Source organism: Olea europaea, chromosome 2 (assembly GCF_002742605.1).
Source record: "Olea europaea var. sylvestris chromosome 2, O_europaea_v1, whole genome shotgun sequence".
Taxonomy (NCBI): Eukaryota; Viridiplantae; Streptophyta; class Magnoliopsida; order Lamiales; family Oleaceae; genus Olea; species Olea europaea.
This window is the reverse complement of record NC_036238.1, coordinates 14,608,614-14,629,493: the sequence shown is the minus strand read 5'-3', so window position 1 is coordinate 14,629,493 and position 20,880 is coordinate 14,608,614. Positions and strand designations below refer to the sequence as shown.

At 34.8% G+C, this 20,880-nt stretch overlaps 1 protein-coding gene across 4 annotated transcripts; it reads left to right on the top strand.

Moving 5' to 3' along the window:
• The first annotated feature begins 8,002 nt into the window (after window positions 1-8,002).
• LOC111411844 (probable E3 ubiquitin-protein ligase RNF217) lies at window positions 8,003-11,145 on the top strand. Of its 4 annotated transcripts, none has more exons than XM_023042492.1 (3): window positions 8,003-8,303; window positions 8,437-9,298; window positions 10,314-10,788. In XM_023042492.1, exons 1-3 carry the CDS (start codon window positions 8,282-8,284, stop codon window positions 10,456-10,458), a joined length of 1,029 nt encoding a protein of 342 aa, XP_022898260.1. In that variant the 5' UTR covers window positions 8,003-8,281; the 3' UTR covers window positions 10,459-10,788. The 4 variants fall into 4 exon arrangements, with proteins under 4 accessions (XP_022898260.1, XP_022898254.1, XP_022898248.1 ...); XM_023042486.1 differs by having other exon boundaries at window positions 8,004-8,212; window positions 8,346-9,298; XM_023042480.1 differs by having other exon boundaries at window positions 8,004-9,298.
• The last annotated feature ends 9,735 nt before the right edge of the window (window positions 11,146-20,880 follow it).

The following is a 20,880-nucleotide window of genomic DNA, read 5'->3' as shown; positions in this document are numbered from 1 at the left end:
TTCATCAAAGACTTTTCAAAAGTAGCTAAACCCCTATGCAACCTTTTGGAGAAGGACACAACATTTGTATTTGATAACGACTGCTTAAGGGCATTTGAAACCATAAAGGCAAAATTGGTTACTGCTCCAATGATGGTAGTGCCAGATTGGGATCAGCCATTCGAGGTTATGTATAATGCTAGTGACTACGTAGTAGGGGCGATTTTGGGACAAAGGCGTGATAAGATTTTTCGAGCAATCCACTATGCCAGTAAAACCTTTAAGGGAGCTCAACTGAATTACACCACAACAAAGAAGGAAATGCTAGCAGTATTATTTGCATGTGACAAATTTAGATCTTACCTCATTGGCACGAAAGTGATCATTTACACAAACAATGTTGCAATCCGATATCTCTTTGAAAAGAAGGATGCCAAGCCATGCCTGATTCGATGGATATTGCTACTGTAGGAATTCGATGTAGAAATTCAGGATAAGAAAGGCATTGAGAATGTCATTGCAGACCATCTCTTACGGTTAGAGAATGAGAAAATGGTGGATGGCAGTCAAATTCGAGAAATTTTTCCTGACGAGATCTTGCTAGCTGTATCAACAAGGATCCCACGGTATGCTGATTTTATTAATTATTTGGTGTCTGGAAAATTGCCACTTAACTTGATCTTCCATCAAAAGAAGAAATTCTTACATGACGTCAAGTCATATGTGTGGGATGACCCACTATTGTTCAAGAGGTGTGCTGACAGAACAATCAGGCGGTGTGTCCCTATAGAAGAGACACAATCAATTATGCAGTGTTGCCATTCCTCCCCTTATGGAGGTCATTTCGGTTCTACACATACTGCTACTAAAGTATTGCAATCTGGTTTCTATTGGCCAAATCTGTCCAAGGACTGCCTTACTTTTGTGAAGACATGTGACTGTTGTCAGTGTACTGGAAACATTTCAAGGCATCATGAGTTGCCATTAACTAATATTCTTGAGGTAGAGTTATTTGATGTGTGCGGTATAGATTTCATGGGTCTATTTCCACCTTCTTTTGGTCAGGTATACATTCTCCTTGTAGTAAACTATGTATCTAAATGGGTTGAAGCCATTGTCACACCAACAAATGATGCAAAGGTGGTTTTGAGATTTCTACAGAAAAATATCTTCACTTTGTTTGGCACGCCTAGGGTAATTGTAAGTGATGAATGTACACATTTCTGTAAAAAGCTGTTCAACTCCTTTTTAGCTAAATATGATGTCAAGCACAAATTGGCACTTGGTTATCACCCACAATCAAATGGGCAAGCAGAAGTGTCTAGCAGAGAGATAAAATAGATTTTGGAAAAGACAGTAAATACCAGCCGAAGGGACTGGTCTCTCAAACTAGATGACGCTTTTTGGGCATACCAAACTGCATTTAAAACACCAATTGGAATGTCACCTTACCGTCTGGTATTTGGGAAAGCTTAATACCTACCGGTGGAATTGGAGCATAAAGCTTTTTGGGCTGTGAAAAAGTTGAATTTGGACATGAAATTGGTCGATCCACAATGCTTGTTGCAGCTTGATGAATTAGAGGAATTTCATAATGATGCGTGTGAAAATGCAAAAATATACAAGGAGCGGACAAAAATGTAGCATGACAAGAAAATCCTAAGGAGGGAATTCAAGGCAGGAGAACGAGTTCTTCTATTCAATTCTCGATTGAAACTCTTGCCGGGCAAGCTTAAATCCTGGTGGTTGGGACCATTTGTAATTCGTAAGGTGTTCCCTCATGGTGCAGTGGAGTTAGTAAGAAAGAATGGGTTTACTTTTCAGGCAAATGGACGCCTCAAGCATTACTATGGAGAGGAGAATCGAGATATGGAAGAAATTACCCTTGAAGAACCACATTAAAACCACATCACGTCCAGCTAAAGATGTAAAAGAAGTGCTTCTTGGGAGACAACCCAAGTTCTATCCCAAAATTTCCTTTCTTTAGTTTGGCATTTCCTCTTCTTCCGTGGTAACTTTAATAATTTTGCTTTCTTTTTGTTTTGGTAAAAATATGCTCAAACATGGTTGTGTCGACACTCTGATCAACATGGGAAAGGGAGTACATTGGAGGTATATTAAAAAAAAAATTATTGCCTTTTCAGAATAAGTGGTGTCGCGGTTCCTATAGTGGGCACTGCAGTGCTAGCACTAAAAAAGAAAAAAAATTTAATTTAAACTTAACAGAGAGTTGGGAGCCGTGGCGCCTAGCTTCGGCGCCGCGGTGCCCAACCTTTTTTTTTTTATAAACACGGTCTCTCCTTTTCTTTTATCTCCCTCCTCCAGAAATTTTTCTCTCTCTCTCTCAAATCCCTCCCCACACTTGTACACGCCCAATTCTCTCATATTATCCCAGATCTACACACACTCACATCTACAAAAAGCCCTACCCGCTACTTTCTCTAGATTTGAAGAGTTATTGACCACTTCATCACAAGAGGTACGTTCTTTTACAATGCAACTTTACATCCTTTAGCTTGATTTGAATTTCTAGTAGAAATCTTGTTTGGGGCTAAGTCACATTCTCATTTTTTTTCTTTGAATTGTGTTTTAGCAAAGATTTTGTAGGTTTTGTTTTTTTTTTTTTGAAATTGTTTTGTTGTGTGCCTACAATTTGTTTGTTCTTTTGCCTCATTGAAGTTCTTTGCCAATTTTGCGATCTATGTTAGGTATTTTTTGCAAATTTCTATGGGCTTAGATATTCCTGATAATTGTGCCCACAAAGTGTTTGATAAATTTCCCCAAAGACTTATTTTGTGCTATTCTTGGGATATTTTTGTGGCATGCATTAGGCTTTGTACTTGATTTTTCTTGTAGTCTACCACATGTTCAATATATTGTCTCATTGAGATTTTTGTGCCTACTTTCGACATACTTCATTTACTAAGACAAATTCATTGAATTGATTTAGGTGATTGACTTCACGTGATATTGGGAAGAACACTTAAACCATGCCTCCTAAAAAGAAATTCAAGGTCACTACCTCTTCATCTACTACATCATTTGATTGAAGACGATTCATTAGTCCTGAAGCAGAGGAGCGCTACAAACAAAGTGTAATACATCATAATTGCATTCCTGAGAGGAGCCTTGAAAATTTTTTTGCCCGAGAAAATACACAGTTTGGAATGGGAGAAGTTTATCAAGCAACCTCCAGCTGCATCCATTCCTTTGGTGAAAGAAATTTATGCCAATGCCAATGAACACGAGAACTTCGAAGTTTTTATCCAGGGTTGTTGGGTCAAGTTTAACAATGCTTCAATTAACAGGTTCTACCACACGTAGATATACCTAATGATGTCTACTCCCGAATGCGTGACGAGGGGGTCGATCCTGATGTGATAATTCGCACTATAGCTCGTCCCGATACTGAATGGAAAAGATCAGCTAGTGATTTAACTCACTTCCCTGGCTTTAATCTGATGCCTAACTATAAAATTTGGCACCACTTCATATCAGTAAAAATGATCCCCAGTAGCAACACCAGCGAGGTCACAAAGGAACAGGCTTTATTGAATTTTGCTATTCAGAAGGGGTATCCGATTGATGTTGGCAAAGTCATTCAAAACAGCATTCTTCGTATCCTAGTAGGGCCAGCTACAGGCAGTTTGGGTTACCCCTCTTTGATCCATGACCTTTGCATACACGGGGGTGTTCCCGCGCGAGAAACTATCGAAGTGTTGCACCTGAAACAACCACTTATACGGGACATCCGTGATAGGCGTATGGGACATTGGGACGTGTCTGGCTCTTCTCAGTCATCTCGTCCATCCTCGCCTACACCACCGCCTCCACAACCTTTTGATGCTACGGGGGACATCCTTCGGTGTCTTGAAGCCATGGATTTGCGAATGACCCGATGGCATGCAAGTACAAATGAATCATCTACAATCTACCATCTTTGACCAGTTTCAGTATCAGAAAGCTTGCATGGTGGTCATGGCATCTGCACACCCCTAGCTCACCTTCCCTTCACCACCATTGTTTTTACCTCATTCACACCCTCCCACTCAACTTGATGGTGATGAAGACAGTTGATGTCTTCCCTAAGGTATTATTCTTCCCCTTCTTTCATTTTCACATTGAGGGCAATGTGTTGTTTAAGTTTGGGAGTCTTACTTTAACTTAGTTATGTCGAGCATTTTCTTTATTGCTTTTGTTGTGTTGCATTCGTGTTCCAAGTATGTTGTGTGTGTTAATTTGCTTTGTGTGAAAATAAAAATTTTATATATATATATATATATATATATATTTCAAATTTGCACTATTTTATTTTGCATGCTTGTATAAGTTGGATAATATTGTTAGCAATGATGAATATATTTGGAATGTGGATCAATTTTGGATTATGGATGAGTCAGTTGCCCGAATTTAAATGTTACTGACCCTTGCAGATTATTGTGACATTTATGCACGTGAATTGAATATAGTGGCGAACAAGAGTGAGTTGATTCATGATTAGATTTAGGTTGAAGTAATGACCCTAGAAACTGAATCCAAACAGCCACTTGTATAACAGTATTCACATCCCTTAACCTACCTTTAGATAGTTTGGATGGGCAAACTGTTGAAGGAAAGCATGGATGTGGGTGTGGATTCCTTGTGTGCGAAATTCTATGTGGACTGTCTGAGACCAATGGAATGAAAATTGAGTAAACACTTTTAGTTAAGGGCCAATTTTCGAGAATATGTGTTTAGTAAGAGGCATTGCACTAATCAATACAAAAATATAATAAAGTAAAATTTCCTAATGAAGACAACTCTAATAAGCTCATTGTGAAGCGTCTTTTCGTAGCCTTTATAACTCGAGTGATTAAGCATGTAAGGGTTTAAAACCTGATGCCCTAAAATCGTCTGGCTTGAGAGTCATCGACCTAAAACATGCTACAGGAGTCATTTAGAAAGCTTAAGGGAGGGACGACCGCACAAAGAGTGGTTAAAGAATAAATAAAAAAAATCATTTTAAAGCTTGATTAAGCCTCGAACACCTATTTTAGAGGAGTAGGCCTTCGACAAGGGGTTAGTAACTTGGTTGATTCTTGGAGGTTGAAGCAATCAAAAATAGGAGAATCCACATTTACCGATATGTCGAACTGCAATTAGTGAATTCCAACCAAACTTTAGAGGTGTAAGAAATTAGTATTGGAAATCAACTTTAGGATACACTTGGGAAAGAGAAGAGAAAATAGTTTGGGGTGTGTGAATCCCACGAGCAGAGAAAGGAGATAATTGACTTCTAAGGGTGGGAGTTGAATCAACATACGAATGTTTGGCATTATATTCGATTCTTCACACACACAAGCACATGATCTGTAATGGGTGGGTAAGGAGTACCTTTTGCAAAATAGCTTTGAAGTAGTTCATAAACTCGATCTCGTATTTCAATGTTGAGCAGTAAAAACATATTATCCAACTAAATTATGCATTTGAATTCTTTGGCAGCATTTGTGTTTGTGTTTGGTAATTATTGATTATTGTTTGTGTTTGCTCGAGGACAAGCAAAGAACTAAGTTTGGGGGTGTTTGATGAGTGTAATTCACTCATTAAACTAACGACTTTATATCATAGGTTTTAAGTTGTTCTTGAACACTTTTGAATGTTTTGATGTGTGTGCTCATGTTGTTTTGCAGCTCAATCAACATTCGAAAAAACACCACAATTGGGAGCTTGTGATGAATCTAAAATGGTGATCATAAAATGGAGGCATGAAATAGAGATAAGAAAAGAGGATTGCAATGGGAAAGAAGCTTAGAAGATGAGCATTCAAGCGAGGAGCAGTTTGTTAGGCGCCATGGCGTCTAAACAACAAAAAGAGAATTTACAACAGTGAGCTGGGCGCCATGGCGCCCAGAGTAAAAAGAAGCAATAGAATAGCTGGCGTCGCAGAGCTAGACTTGTACGAGTGCCGGACCTCGCGACCTAGAAGAGTCCGAATTTTTGGATATTTTTCATCCCAAGATGTTCCCTAACCATCCAAAACTAGGAGATAATATAAATATCAAGACAAAAACCTAATGGGTAGCCCTTTTTCTGATATTTTCTCTGGGTGAAAAAAGCCTGCAATAGTTAAGATCCATTCAAGAGACAAGGAAGAGAAATTGAATTGCAGCAAGACTGACAACCAATTTAGGAAGAACAAGCGACTTAAATAAGTTTTTCTGAACCCTTCTTTATTCTTTCCCATGTTCTTTATCTTGTATTTTGACATGTCGATCGATTCAAGCATGAACTAAATTCGTAGATCTAGGGTTGATGTAACCTATTTGAGACGTGATTTGATTCTAACATAGTTATGTCTTTCAGTTTTCTAGAATTTATTTTTGTTATTTTGTGCTTAATGTTTTCAATTGCCTAATCAACAATTGAATGAACCGATGCTTTAAATTTGATGCTCGAGAGAGGAAAATTTAGTCATGATCTGGAACAACATAACCTAGATTTGTAGGTTTCGAGAGAAAGTTCAAATCTTTGAGGGGGTAAAACAAGAACCAAGAGCTTTAATAATCTTTATATGTTTAATTTGGAATAGAGATATTAGGGTCAAAATATAAAGATAAGTTCTATTGACGCTCGAGAGAGGGGATAAAATTAAATTTGGGTTTTTCCTTATAAATTGGGAAAATTCGATGGAAATGGCTATAGAAGTTGAGAACCTGTTGATAATATGGTGAAATCAATCCCTAGATATCCATAATTTGATTTGATTTTTAGAAATTGTCTCACTTTACTTGTATTCTTTATTCCATTTAAATTAGGTTATTATAAAAACATCATTTAAAACTTGGAATTGTCTAAATAAAGTGAAAATCAAAACAATCATAGTACTCAGTTGAATTTGAATATCAGTCATTGTGGGTTTGACACTTTTAAATTCTTTACTATATTACAAAACTTGACATCGTACACTTGCGGTTAAATCACGTTATATAATCGCGTGGCACCTGCGGCCTGAAAAACTCATATGCAGCTGAAACGTAAAACTTGCCTGAAGCTGTCCAATTGGATAGCACATCCCTTACAGCCTAAATAGTACGTTCAGGCCGTATAATCTGATCATGCACTTCCAGCAACTTTTTAATCAGTGAAAAGTTTTGTTTTCTAACCTTGTACCCCCAAATATCAATCCCACGAAGAAAAATCTGATTTACCCATTTAATTCAAAGTGTGTCTTTCTTGCTATGAATGTTTCAAAGAGCTTTAGCAAAAAGTGCCGTTTCAACTTTTTATATCCCTAAATCCAAGGCATCCTTCATGTTTTGGCAAGCAAATTCTACTCCAAGACACTCATTAGTGGTGAAGAAGGTGGAATGGTTGAATTTGCATGAAATGATAAATTTTAAGGTTTTGACTGATATTTTGTCAACTTTTTTGAGTGAATTTTTTTCCTCACTTCAGTGTTCATAAATTTTTTAAATAGTGTTTGTCATTTTTTTGAATAGGTTTGTGTTTGAGTTCGTTTTTCTTCTTTTTCATGTGTATAGTTTTTTGTGCTTAGGCTTGGGTCTGCTAGTAGTAGAGGTAGCGAAGGAGAAAGAAGATGGACAACAGCAGTTGTATTGACGGTAGAGCTGGTAGATGACGGTGATGGTAAATTGAAGTAAAATTGTTTGATATTTTGATTTGTGTGTTTGTTGGTGAATTGACTTAAAGATACTCGACAGTGTACAGAAAAAGGAAGGATAGTGGGTGTGTCACTTTTTTCCCGTCATTTTATTGAATAGATTTCAATGTTTTAATTTGTGTTTTTTTTTTTTTTTTTTTTTGAGTATTTGTCATTTTTTTTTGAATTATGTTGCTTTTTGGAATGTTTGTCACTTTTTGAATTTTTCTCACTTTTTTGAGTGTTTCTCATTTTTTTAAAAAAATTTTTATTGGTTTTTTTTTTTCTTTCTAGTTTTTGTTATCCTTTTCTATCACTTTTTTTAAATTTTTGTCACTTTTTTTAAGTAATAGACATCACTTTTTGATGAAAGTTATAGTCAGATTTTAATGGAGGAATTACTTGAAATTCCGTAAAGAAGGGGAAAGAGGCTTCCACCAATCCACGTACAAAGTAATTTCAAAATTGAAATTTACCTTCGCAAATGATTTTTTTAAAACCTAGTGTCGACCTCAAAATTTCCTAAAAATTCTTTCATATCCAATGTCTGATAGTTGAATACTGCTGATAATGATGCTACTGCTGCTTAGTTAAATCAAACCCATATAAAATTTCATCCTCATCAGTCATCAATCAGAAGCAGCACTTGTAAAAATCAATTCCATGGCGTCTGATGTATTGGAATTTTTGAATATTGCTGATAATGATGCTACTGCTGCTTAGTTAAATCAAACCCATATAAAATTTCATCCTCATCAGTCATCAATCAGAAGCAGCACTTGTAAAAATCAATTCCATGGCGTCTGATGTATTGGAATTTTTGAATATTGCTGATAATGATGCTACTGCTGCTTCGGTCGACGATGATCTTATAGTGCTATACTCAACACCCGCTTCAATCAAAAAGGGTACCAGCAAAATGAACCCTATTTCAGTTGAAGATTACCCTCTTAGAGCAAAGAGGGTCATTGATCTCTCCCAAGACTTCACGTATTATGATATTGGGAGTGATGATGATGAAGTGAAAGTTCTCGATTCATTCTCGAAAATCCGGAGAAAGATTTACAAGGGTGAATCGTCCAATCAAAAATCTGCAAAGGATGTAGAATCTGGGCTTCCTATGACGTTCGTGTGTGAAATCTGCGTGGATGAGAAGCCGACGAATGAGCTGTTTCGCGTTTTGGGGTGCACTCACTCTTACTGTTCAGAATGCATAGCGAAATATGTGGCATCCAAGTTGCAACAGAATACTACTATTATTACTTGCCCGGTTTTGGGCTGCAAGGGGGTCTTAGAGCCTCATCATTGTCGTTCAGTCTTGCCTAAGCAAGTGTTCGATATGTGGGGTGATGCGCTATGTGAGGCAGTGGTTTTGGCCTCTGAAAAGTTCTATTGCCCATTCAAAGATTGCTCGGCAATGCTGATTGATGACATGAGGGGACGGAATGAGGTTATTACGCAGTCGGAATGCCCAAATTGTAACAGGCTGTTTTGTGCGCAGTGTAAGGTTCCATGGCATTTGGGGATACAGTGTGCAGAATTTCAGAAGTTAAAGAAGGATGAGAGGAACAATGAGGATATAATGCTGATGAATCTTGCCAAGAGTAAGAAGTGGATGAGGTGTCCCAAATGCAGCTTCTATGTTGAGAAGTCTGAAGGCTGCTTGTTCATAACATGCAGGTTTGTTTAGTTTATTGCATTGCACTTTTACTTATATATCCAAGTAGATTTTTGCAGTTATAAACTCTTACTTTTTTCGTAAATGAATTGAATATGGTCCTGCCTTTATTGCTGGCAAAGGAACTTAAAATAATGAGAAGGAGAATAAGTGGTTGGGGGCATGTTGAATAAGAAAATTGTTGAGTAAGAAAATATAAAGAATGAAAATGCGAGCTCAGGCTGAATACACATGAGGCCAGTAAAGGCTTTATGCATAAAAGCTCGCAGGCAAAAAAGGGAGAACCATCTCCTTTGAATTCCACATTGGTAGAAACCGTTATTAAAGCACACGTGGTTAATTTTTTAAAGTGTGACTTCAAAATCAATAAATACAGGATATGTGATCTAGTGAAACGTGAATACATAATAGAATCAGTTAGAAACCCACCAATAAATAACTGCCACCTGTCATTTACTAAAAAACCCAATTACCCCAAGGTCTTCAAGGAAATCTATAAATAATCCCGCCCAAAAGAAGAAAGGCATTCAAAATCAAATATCTCCCTCCCAAATAGTCATTTCCTCTCTTGCTCCTTGCTGAGCATCAAGCATTGAGAATTTAGGAGGAGAAAATCTTGGTTAGGTAAAAGGAATTTGTTGATCATAATTTTGTGGTCAACAGGGTGTCAACCGGAAGAGGTTCCGGACATTAATTATCTTATAGGTCTTCTTTGGATACGGGCTTTGGTTACCTCAAAATAAATTTGTAATCAAATTATTACCTAAATGACCATATATACCAAGCATTTGTTCTTCCCCTTTTCTTGAACTTCAGTATGATCATAATGCAATTACATTAATGGGAGCCAGATTGATGGTGAGCTGTATTTGATAATACACTATACAGAGCAAGATTGATGCTTGTGGAAGGTTCGCAATGTACAATACGAATTAAATGTTCGCTGGAAGTTTGATGTAATGAGCTACTTCTCTTGTGATTATTGTCGGTATCTAAGCACAAATTTCTGTCTTGCAGCTTTCCATCTTTAATCTCTACTGCAGTCTATGTTATTGACTCTTATGGCATATGTGGACTGGTGAACACTAAGGAACAAGAAGTTAAAATCTTGTCCTGTGCACTGTATGATGTTCCGATTATTGTGTTCCAAACACTCCTATAGTATTTTTACTATCTTTTCAAATTTTAATTACCTTGTATGCATGAACACAGTGGGTATGGACTACTTATTATGTTCCAAAACTTTCAGCCTTCTGAATCAAAGCCAATTTTTCACTTTTTTCTGATGATATAGGTAGATGTACTTTTGTTTCAGTTGTTTTTTTATGAGTTCTCCATCTTTAATCCGAACTTTAATCAGAACATATGACTCTCAGTACTACTATTATAGTTGCCTTTTATTCAAGAAATGGAGTGGTCTATTATCTGCTTATTTGATCCGAAAACATTCCTTCCGAATTAAAAGTTAATTTTTTTACTATCTTCCTGTTGATTTTAGGTGTAAATATACCTTCTGCTACAACTGTGGAGCTCACCTGAAGTCACACTACTGCTCTAAGTGTAAGCATTGAGCCGAATATGATATCATAACCTTATTGTTTCTACATGTAAGTTGGTTTGAGGTGGTGCATTAGAATTATCCGGTGTAAATATTAGACGTTTGTGTAAAACTTTTACCTTGAAAAAAACATTAGCTTTACTCTGATTTTACTTAGATGCTCCCTTTTGACACTGTGAAAATTTGAAAGTCATAGGGGCAGGCATACTTTGAAGTGATGTATCCTATGGGATAGTTTATACATGTGAATTTATTGATTAAGAGGAAATTACGGTGTTTAATTTGTTTGAATTGTAGCTTTACTTTCTTTATCAACCAGATGCTTTATAATTTATGCTCTCTTCGTCATATTCTGTTATATTACTCGTATATATGTTGTGTGTGGGTACCATATATCTGAAGATATCATGATACAAAACAAAATACCTTAGGTCCAAAGCGTGGTGGGGCCATGTCAAAGATGCTAAAGACTCTAGAAAACAGGACATAACACGTGGTGTGCAGACATGTCTTGGGTTATCAATAATCTTGATATTCATCTTAAGAGGAGATTACGTATCTTAGGCAATTCTATTACTATTGAAGGATAAAATAATGTGGTTTCAGCCTGCTGCTGTATTGAGGATTATCATTGCAACAGACATATAATGTGTAATCTGATGTCTACTAATTGCAGTGGTTGGTTTCTATCAGTTCTTTCTTTGTCGAGACGAGAATTCTCCGTACCATAGTTATAAAACGGTAAAGAACTGTTCGTATTTCCAATCTCTTGGAATTCCATTCAAAGTCTCAAATCTCTGAAGATATTTCTACCAAACCAGATTCACTTTTTCCTATTGTCATGCGTCCAACAATCCTTTTTACTTCATAGTTCCTTTTCCAGTTGTGACTGAAATCTCTGTTGCAACATGGAAGCTCTCCTCTACCTCTATTATATTGTAATGTTTTTTTCTACTCAGTAGATGCCCGCACAGTAAAATAGATTTATAAAATCTGTTGATAAACTATAAGGTGAATTGATTATTACTACTCAATACATGTTTATTAATGTAATCACTTGTAACTATGCAATTGATTGAATTTTTGTTGTGTTATATTTGATTTCAGATTTTATAACTCTGATGAAATTGTCATTAGTTAATTATTTTGCAATTAGGGGATGGGTAAGGAAGATGATTAGTATTTTTTATTTTAAAACTAGGATCTATACACTGGATTAATTTAAGGGTTGTGCATGGTGTATATAAACTTATGTATAAAAGGGTGTACACCAAGCTTTATCCTTAATTTAATTTGAGGGTGTGAGTGTGCACGTATTTCCAGCTTGTTCAACCACTGGACCGGAGACCCAAAAACCTACTTCATCCGGGTCAAGTTTAATTGATATGTTTTGATCGAACGTAATTAATATGAAACGTGTGAAATGGTTGTCGATAGTCATCTGCCACCCAACATAGAAAACATGCCTATAAAGTTTGTTTATTAGCATACCTCACTTGAAGGGAAAAAATACTTGCTGGAGGCTCTATCTTAGAGTATCATCTAATCTAATCCACTTTTCATCTTTCTTTAGTTGTGTACTTGGTGTATTGTATAAGTTGTGACATTGCAAGGCGGTATTTTTCTTTGGAGTATTGTTCATATATTGAACCCAATATCAGGATGGAAAAATGACACATGGGCCCTAACCTATATCTAAACCATAGGGATAAATACAATTCGATTTGTACGATTTTTGAACTATTTTAAACTAAATTGTTTAAATTTTAAATGGTTTGGGAAACTTAAACCCTTACCAAACCAAACCAAGCCAAAGCCAAACTAAATCAAAAAGCAAAAATAAAATTTTAAATCAAATCAAGCCAAATCATTTCCAGTTTGATTTGATTTTGAACCATGATTTTTAGCATAAAAATAACATTTTATAAACAAGTGAAAAAAGAAATATTATTTTTTGAAATTTAACAATAATGCTTAAATTGAAACTTTCTATAAAATTTTAGCAATATTAATATATATCTCAATACAAGCAAAAATCAATAAAATAATACAAGCTTCAACCATAAATTTAAGCTTTGATTTTCATTCTTCATATAAAAAAATATTATTATAAATAAATTATTATTTTCCTAAGAGCTAATAGAAGTTGACTAGCAAGTAATTGTTGAAGTATAAATTGATTTGACAAATTAAATATCTAAAGTAAAACAAGTATTATTTTTTTAATAAAATTGAGTGAATGGTTCAATTTCATTTCAAGTGATTTTTAACTATGACAACCTAAATTAAAGTGATTTTTAACTACGAAAAACTATATTAAATCATTTCCAAAAGGTTTTGTTTGGTGTGACAAGTGCTCAGGGGCGAAGCCATGAATTTTTTTTGCGGTGGACAAAATTTTTTAAATAAATTAATATACGAATAAAATTTATATGTAACAAAAAGTTAATAATATTACATTACCTATCAAAGTTGTTTATCGCAAATTTATAGCATAAAATTTATCAATAGTAAAATCTACATCTAATGTCATAATAAATTCTCATTCATTATAGAAATTAGAATGTATATAATAACCAAAAAAATCACCATCCATTTTGTTATGAATTATTGTCATGACATGTTTCATTTTCTTCCATTTTGAAAAATGCATAAAAAAAACAAAAAACATTTAAATATCCCTATAATCCAAAGACAAATGCATGAAGTAGTGAGTTGAATTCTTAAAAGCAACATTATAAAGAAAAGAAATAAAATTCAAGGGTGTTGAAAAAAGGATAATCACTTAGCTATCAAAATTATAAAAGGGTTGCATTCATGGACCAGTTTAAAGAATGATATTTCGATGAATCTAACATTATATTAAGAACGATATATATTATTTCTATTAACCCAAGAAACCCCACTATTGTGGTTGCTAAGAAAGTTAGAGATATTTGAACTATCAGATATAATTTAATGCCTATATAACGTAGCTCCTTTAATTGAATTGGAAGTAATCTTCAAATTAGGTTTTTATTTAAATATGTTTTTTGAGTTGTATGTTAAATCATAGAATGAATTCAAGAGTTATAAGATTATGAAAATACAATTATTAAAAATAAGGAGAACGATGAAAACAAGCTATTGCATTCTTAATCTCATACGTTTGCCTTTTCCTTGTTTACAACATAAAGGCTGTTTTCCAAAATACCAATGAAATAAATGGGGTTTTGAGTTTGGGCTAAAAAATAAAATTAAAAAAAAAGTCTATAATGACTGGATCGGACTAGTGAAATTAGGTTGTTGGGTGTTGGTGGGCTATGTACTTTTTTTTTTTTATGTTAAATCATAGAATGAATTCAAGAGTTATAAGATTATGAATATACAATTATTTAAAATAAGGAGAAAAATGAAAACAAGCTATTGCATTTTTAATCTCATAAGTTTGCATTTTCCTTCTTGACAACATAAAGGCTGTTCTCTAAAATACCAATGAAATAAATGGGTTTTTGAGTTTGGGCTAAAAAATAAAAAAATGATTTTAATAATTGGACTGGACTATAAAATTGGGTTGTTGGGTGTTGGTGGGCTATGAAAATTGGATTGTTAGTGGGCTATGTTTCTTTTTTTTTTTTTAATTCTTTATTTATTGGGATCTTAATATAACTCGTAGTTTAAAGATCACATTTCATAAATAACAAACTCATTAAAATATTTAAAAAATCAGGTGGTAAATAAATTTATTAAATATAAAATATAATATAATATACGTTAATTATTTCCACTCATGTCACCTTACTCATCCCATCCTATTACCCCACTACATCATATTCCCTTCACCTCTCTGCCAGAGATGGCCATTAGCTTCGACGATCACTCGGGCGGCATTTTCGACCATCACTTAGACGACTGTTTCGCGCGATCACTTCGACGCCCGCTTTGACTGCTATTTGGCTTTCCCTTCGGCAAATTGCTCCAATGACCACTCCGACGCTATGACCAACTTTGTATTCAGTGTAACTAACTGTGACCAAATTTGTATTCGATATGTTCGTCTATGATCAGGTCAATCTCAAGTCACAATTGATCACAATCAACACAAAATTGGTTACAAACAGTCACAACAAACACATATTCGATTGCATAGGGTCACCACAAACAAATCTACACACACCGCAAACCTGTGATTAACCATGCCAACTTTGTCTTCGGTGTGACTAACTGTGACCAAAATTTTATTCAGTGTGATTGTCTGTGACGAGGTCAATATCAAGTCACAACCGATCAAAGAACCATCATAGCCAACCACGAAACAATCACAGCTTACACCACCACCAGTGAACCAAATATGCACCACCTTACCAAATATGAACCACCTTATCATGACTACCAGCAACAGAATCATCATAGATCAGAAAATCATCGACACTGCAAAAATACCCACAACTATCCCAAAACTCTGGTTAAACAAAAGATGTGATAAAAAAATCACCCATCACTAAAAAATTGATAAAGCTATGCCAGTTCCATCTCCTTCATCACCAAATCCAACACCAAAACCAATTTTCTTTCCACCACCACCCGTGAGCTCATCTCCACCACCCAATCACTCACAGCCATCACCACCTTTAAGCTTACCATCGCTTTCAATATTATTAGCGGTCGATGATACTTCACTACGCCAAAAAGGGAGGTGGTTGGTTGGGTGGTGGTAGAGAGAGAGAGAGAGAGGATAGGGTGAAGAAAGAGGTAAGAAAATGAAAATATATGGGGCTTGGATTTGGGAAGGAAACGGTGATGGAATGGGCTTCATTGCGCCGAAAAGGGAGATGGTTGAGTGGGTGGTTGTAGAGAGAGAGTGTGGTGGGAAAATGAAAATATATGGAGCTTGGATTTGGGAAGTAAATGGGTGGAATGGGCGGTGGGTATGTAGGTTTAATTAAATTTTTATTAATTATAATTATTAAATGTAATTAACACCTAATTTGTGAAATGAAAATTAATCATCCTTATTTATGAAAATTAGTCTTTAAATGTAGGTTTCTAGGTAATTTTCCCTTATTTATTTGGCAATTAATTGTGGATATGGGCTTCGACAGCACTAGGCCTCTTGCAAGTGCTTCACACAGTTTATGCAAAATGTCGAACTTGGTGGATTCCCTAAAGTGTGACCGAGACCACTGATTGGGTGGCTTCGAATCAAGCCGTTGTGCACAGCCGAATCCATTTCTTTAAAGTAGTCCATCTCTTTTTTCCACATTCCACACTCGTAGCTCCCTCTTGCTTCCATTGTGTTCTTTATGGCCATCCCTGTATGTGCCAACTTGAAATTCTTATAACAAATGCCTGAAATAAATTCAATGTTCATCAGAAAGTGTGAATAATAATAAAATGGTCTTGTTAGTAACACACGAATGAGTGTTGCTCAAATTTCGTTCTAACGAACATTAGAAATATTGAAATCCACCAAATAACTATAAAAACTGTAATATTATTATTAAAAAATGTCTGTATGGTTTTCGAGCTCTTAATATATATTTGAAGAGTCGAAATGAATCCTAATCAAAACTAAAATCTTATTGTAGACAAATTCAAATAAAACTAAAAAACTACAAATGATGAAAATACCTCCAAAATGACTCAAAAAAAAGAAAAAAACTAAAACGAACCTCTAAACGATGAAATTTGACTCCAAAAGTTTAACGATCACCTAACAATAATGTGTAGAATCGGAAAAAAACTTCTATATTGTACTTGCCATGCAATTCTCATAATTGAGCTGAAAGTTACGTGCATTTCGTAGATCCTTCTTATTTTTTGTCTTTTTCAATTGGTTTGGGATTTTCTCTTCCAATTGTTCTGCATCAACTGTTCAGTAAAAAAGCAGATGATCGACTGCATGAGTCCCTTTTTTATTTGATATGAATGTCCGATGCAATGAATTATTCATTTTCAAGTTATCCTTCAATTGGTTTTAGATGTTCACAACTATATATGCAACCAGGAACATTGCATTGTTGCCATGGACCCATACCGCTGGGAACAACTACCTATCGTACTTTCTTTTCAGGAAACACCATCCATCCTTCCCTGTCACGTGTCGACAACCTTGTACAAACCCCTATCTACAAGCTGCAAACATTTGGATAACCTCGTGAACTCGCATCCAGCAACCTCGACCAAGCAGTTACTGTCAGCATTCATTGCCTTTAACTGTTTACTATATTTATACAATAGTTTGTATTGATCCTTAATGCTGCCCCTGATTTGCTCCTAGTATTTGATCCTTGTACGATAAAAACTCCACCTTGAATCATCAACATTGCAATCCTCCTTCACCATGTCCCTGCAAACTCTCATGCGCCTATCATTGAAATAAGTATAAAGAAAATATATAAGGCTAGCTCAAAATTTTTGAGGTTCCAAGGCATTTCTGATATCTTTGTATTGTTCGCTTAGTGAATTTAATAGAGCAACGGCTTGTTGATCATTAGATAAAATTTCATCACAGTTAGACAAATCTTGAATCAATTTTGTGACCTTATCAATGTTTTCTTCTAGGCTAGAGGAAGAGTCAAACCTAAAGTTATAGAAGTTTCTCAAGAGGTAGCATTTGTTGGGCATAGTCTTAGGACGGTAAAGTGTTTCTAACTTAGAGGGTATTTGACACCCATTTTTATGAAAAAGCTAATTTTAGAATAGTAAATTGATATAGATTGTGTGGAAGAAAAATAAGGGAATTTTTTATTTACGTATAATATTATTTTTAATGGAGAATGTGTAATTAAAAAGAAGAGAGAAAAACATATTTTGATAAAAATGAGAATCAAAGAAGACCTTAGTTCCAATTGTTTGAGCTTTGGTGTTTTCACCAACTTTTCTAATTACATTGTCAGATATAGGGCTGGACATGGTCCGGTTCGGTTTGATTTTAACGAGAATTGAATCGACCCGAAATTTTTGGGTATTTAGTAAGTGGAATTGTCTAGTCCAAATTTAATTATGGAACCGTTCGGGTTCGATTCGATCCGGTTCGGTTCCATTCGGTTCCGTATTATAATTAATTTTTTTAATATATACAAAGTTACATTAATTTAATTAATGATATGTTCAATATTAGCTCTTAAAAAATAACGTAGTCCAATCTTATGTATCTTTTACGTCTCTCTTTACTGAATTCTTCATAAATTTGATTATTAAAATCACAGAAAGAAAAAGATAGCGATCTCAAAATAATTAAGAAAGATGTTGTAGAGTTTTAATTCGATTTTCTCCAGTAGAAACGACACTACAGTAGAGTAACAGATTTGAATAAAATTGAGGCCAATTTGATTAAGTTGATTTTGAATTGAAAATTAGAAATAGAAAAAGTCAAAATTTGTGATTTGAACTAAATTAACTAGTTAACAAATTTATTTAGAAAAAATAAAATAATTTTGCTTATTTAAAATAAATAAATTAAAAAAATTAAGAAAATTCGGTTCTTATTCGGTTCTTCAAGTCTTAGTCTAGAACCAGAACCAAATCGTACCTATCGGTTCTTGATTCAAATAATACCTATTCGGGTATTTAATTTGAGAAGAACCGTCGGGCTCGATTTGGTTAGGGTTCAGTTCGGTCGGTTCGATTTGAAAGTTTTGTCCAACTCTAGTCAGATAAGTGAAGAAAAATAAAGCTCTAAGCAACCTCATCCAACACTTGTCTCCTATATGCACTAATCTCAGTAGCCTATGTGCAATTAAGAGCAGCAGCACATCTCTGCTGTAATAATAGAGCTCTCAATTTTTGGAGACAGAGATTAAAATCTATAGTACCATTACAAATTTCAATTTCAATTTCAAATTTTTGTGCAGTAGTCATATTGGCAGATAAGATCACACCAACAGTATTATACAACACACAGAGTACAAATGATTCAAGTAATGTGATAGAATTATAGTGTGTCCAAGTTTCAGGATAGATTAAAGAAGAATATCCAAGCCTACTTATCATGCAAGTTGGATAGTATCGTAAAACAGGTTATACAATCAAGTATGCAAATATACAGAATTTATAATAGAACAATAATCGAAGCTGTAAAACAATTATCAAATATGAAAGTCAGTTTGTCAAGTTTAAGGAGTGATAATCCGTAAATCCACTACTACTTCAAATTTCCAGATTCTTACAAGAGATCTTGGACAAAGAAAAGTAATAACCAAGACAAAAATGACCAACAAACAATTTGATAGTAGTAGGAAGAAATGAGGGTTGAGAAGTTTATACCAGAGTTTGAAATCTCAAAATTTAAGAAAGAAGTGTGGAATGCAAGAATTCCAAAATTGAATCAAGAACTCCAATTAGTTCAAGAACGAGTCACAATAATTTATTACAAACTCAAAAATGAGTCAAGAAAGCGGTCGAATCGGAGTGAGTCAATTTAACAAACCATTTCTCAATACAAGTTACAGGCATCACCATGCTCATTCGTGAGTCAATAGCAAAATCGCTAGAACTCAGTGGAATAACACCAGATCTTTCAAGATCAGGGGCGAGTCAAAAGATATTCTAGAGGAGAAACAAATTTAACCTCAAGAACAATAAAGTATCAAAGAAGATCTCTCAGATCTAGGTCCAGAAGATACAAGATCTTAAAAAAAAATCCAACCAAAGGTTGAATCAAGGCAAATCAAACAAATACCTTTTCAAAACGAAATTTTCATGAGAAACTCTCAAATAATTCCAGTTTGTTTAAAAACGGGAAAGATGTTGAAAAAAAAAAAAAAAAATTAGCAAGAACAAAAGGATTTTAACCACCAGGGCCGAATGTTTAGCCAATAAACTTAATCACCACGTTGAGCATCTACAAAATAGATTATGTTCTAGATTCACTCGAATCAACCAAGAATATGTACAAATGTATGAACAAATCCGAATCTTACCTCTCTATATTACAACAGACTATACTTCTTACAATATCTTAATATATACACTAATACAACTAAGAACCCTTCACAAAGAAGTACAAAGATTGAATCACGAAGAAGTATAGAAAACCAAAGAGAGAACCCTATAAAATACACCGAACATACCAAGCCCATTGTTTGGTTCTCATTGTTCCTCGTTAAAATGAAAAATATAACCGTTATCCATCACATCAAGCCACCAAATTTAAATTTTTATATCTTGTGTGGAGCCGTAACGCCCATATTTTTCATTATCATTCTTCAAAAAATGAGAAACAATATGAGAAACAAACGGGGCTAAGCCAACACTCAAATGAACGCATTTTTTGGGAGCTAAAAGATCATCCAAGACTTACTCAAATCCAACAATTTAGGAGTGGCCACATGTAGGGCCAGATCTCATTCATTTAAGAGAGGCTAAGTCGCATTTATAAGGTGCGATCCATCACAACTCGGAAGTCCAGTTGCAACAGCCCAATTCCAAACATAATAGCCCAATACTAATAATAGTGAGGCAACCCAGCATCAACAAGATCAATAAGCAAAACCAATGATTTTGGCCTAGTAACAAGTAAAACAAGAACTCTTTTCTTCTCGAGACCATGTTTATGAAATAGTTCATAAAAAAGAGGAATATTAATCGTACCAGCTGGAAGATGATTCTCACTATTTTTAGGCTCACCTATTTTTCTTGACAAGAGTGGTTCAATGGAGAATGAAGGGCACTAGATATTACTGTTTAAAAACACCATAATTTTTTGTATACTATATAGCCTCTAATCTTTCTTCCATCATAGCTTACTAAAATGCATTAGAACTGTAGTATACAATGATTTATTATAATTACAATGCAGCAAATAAACTTTCAAATGTGTACAAAAATTGAACAAACTAACTTAAATCTTCTTCGACCTCACTACCAATGTATCTTATGATGTTGAGCTCAAATTTGTACTACACCAAATTAAAACGCTGTCGTCCAAGGAAATGATAATGGATATATCAAGAAAAGAATCTGCCGGAGGCAAACAATTTTTTTCATCAGAGAAATTAACCTCTTCCACTTAGTTCCTCTCTCCTATATCCCAACTCTCCAACT

Coding starts and splice junctions, on each gene's coding strand:
- LOC111411844 (XM_023042492.1), top strand. CDS start 8,282: ATGGCGTCTGATGTATTGGAAT. Junction 8,304..8,436: donor GGCGTCTGATGTATTGGAAT/TTTTGAATATTG, acceptor ATGTATTGGAAT/TTTTGAATATTGCTGATAAT. Junction 9,299..10,313: donor TGCTTGTTCATAACATGCAG/GTTTGTTTAGTT, acceptor TCTGTCTTGCAG/CTTTCCATCTTTAATCTCTA.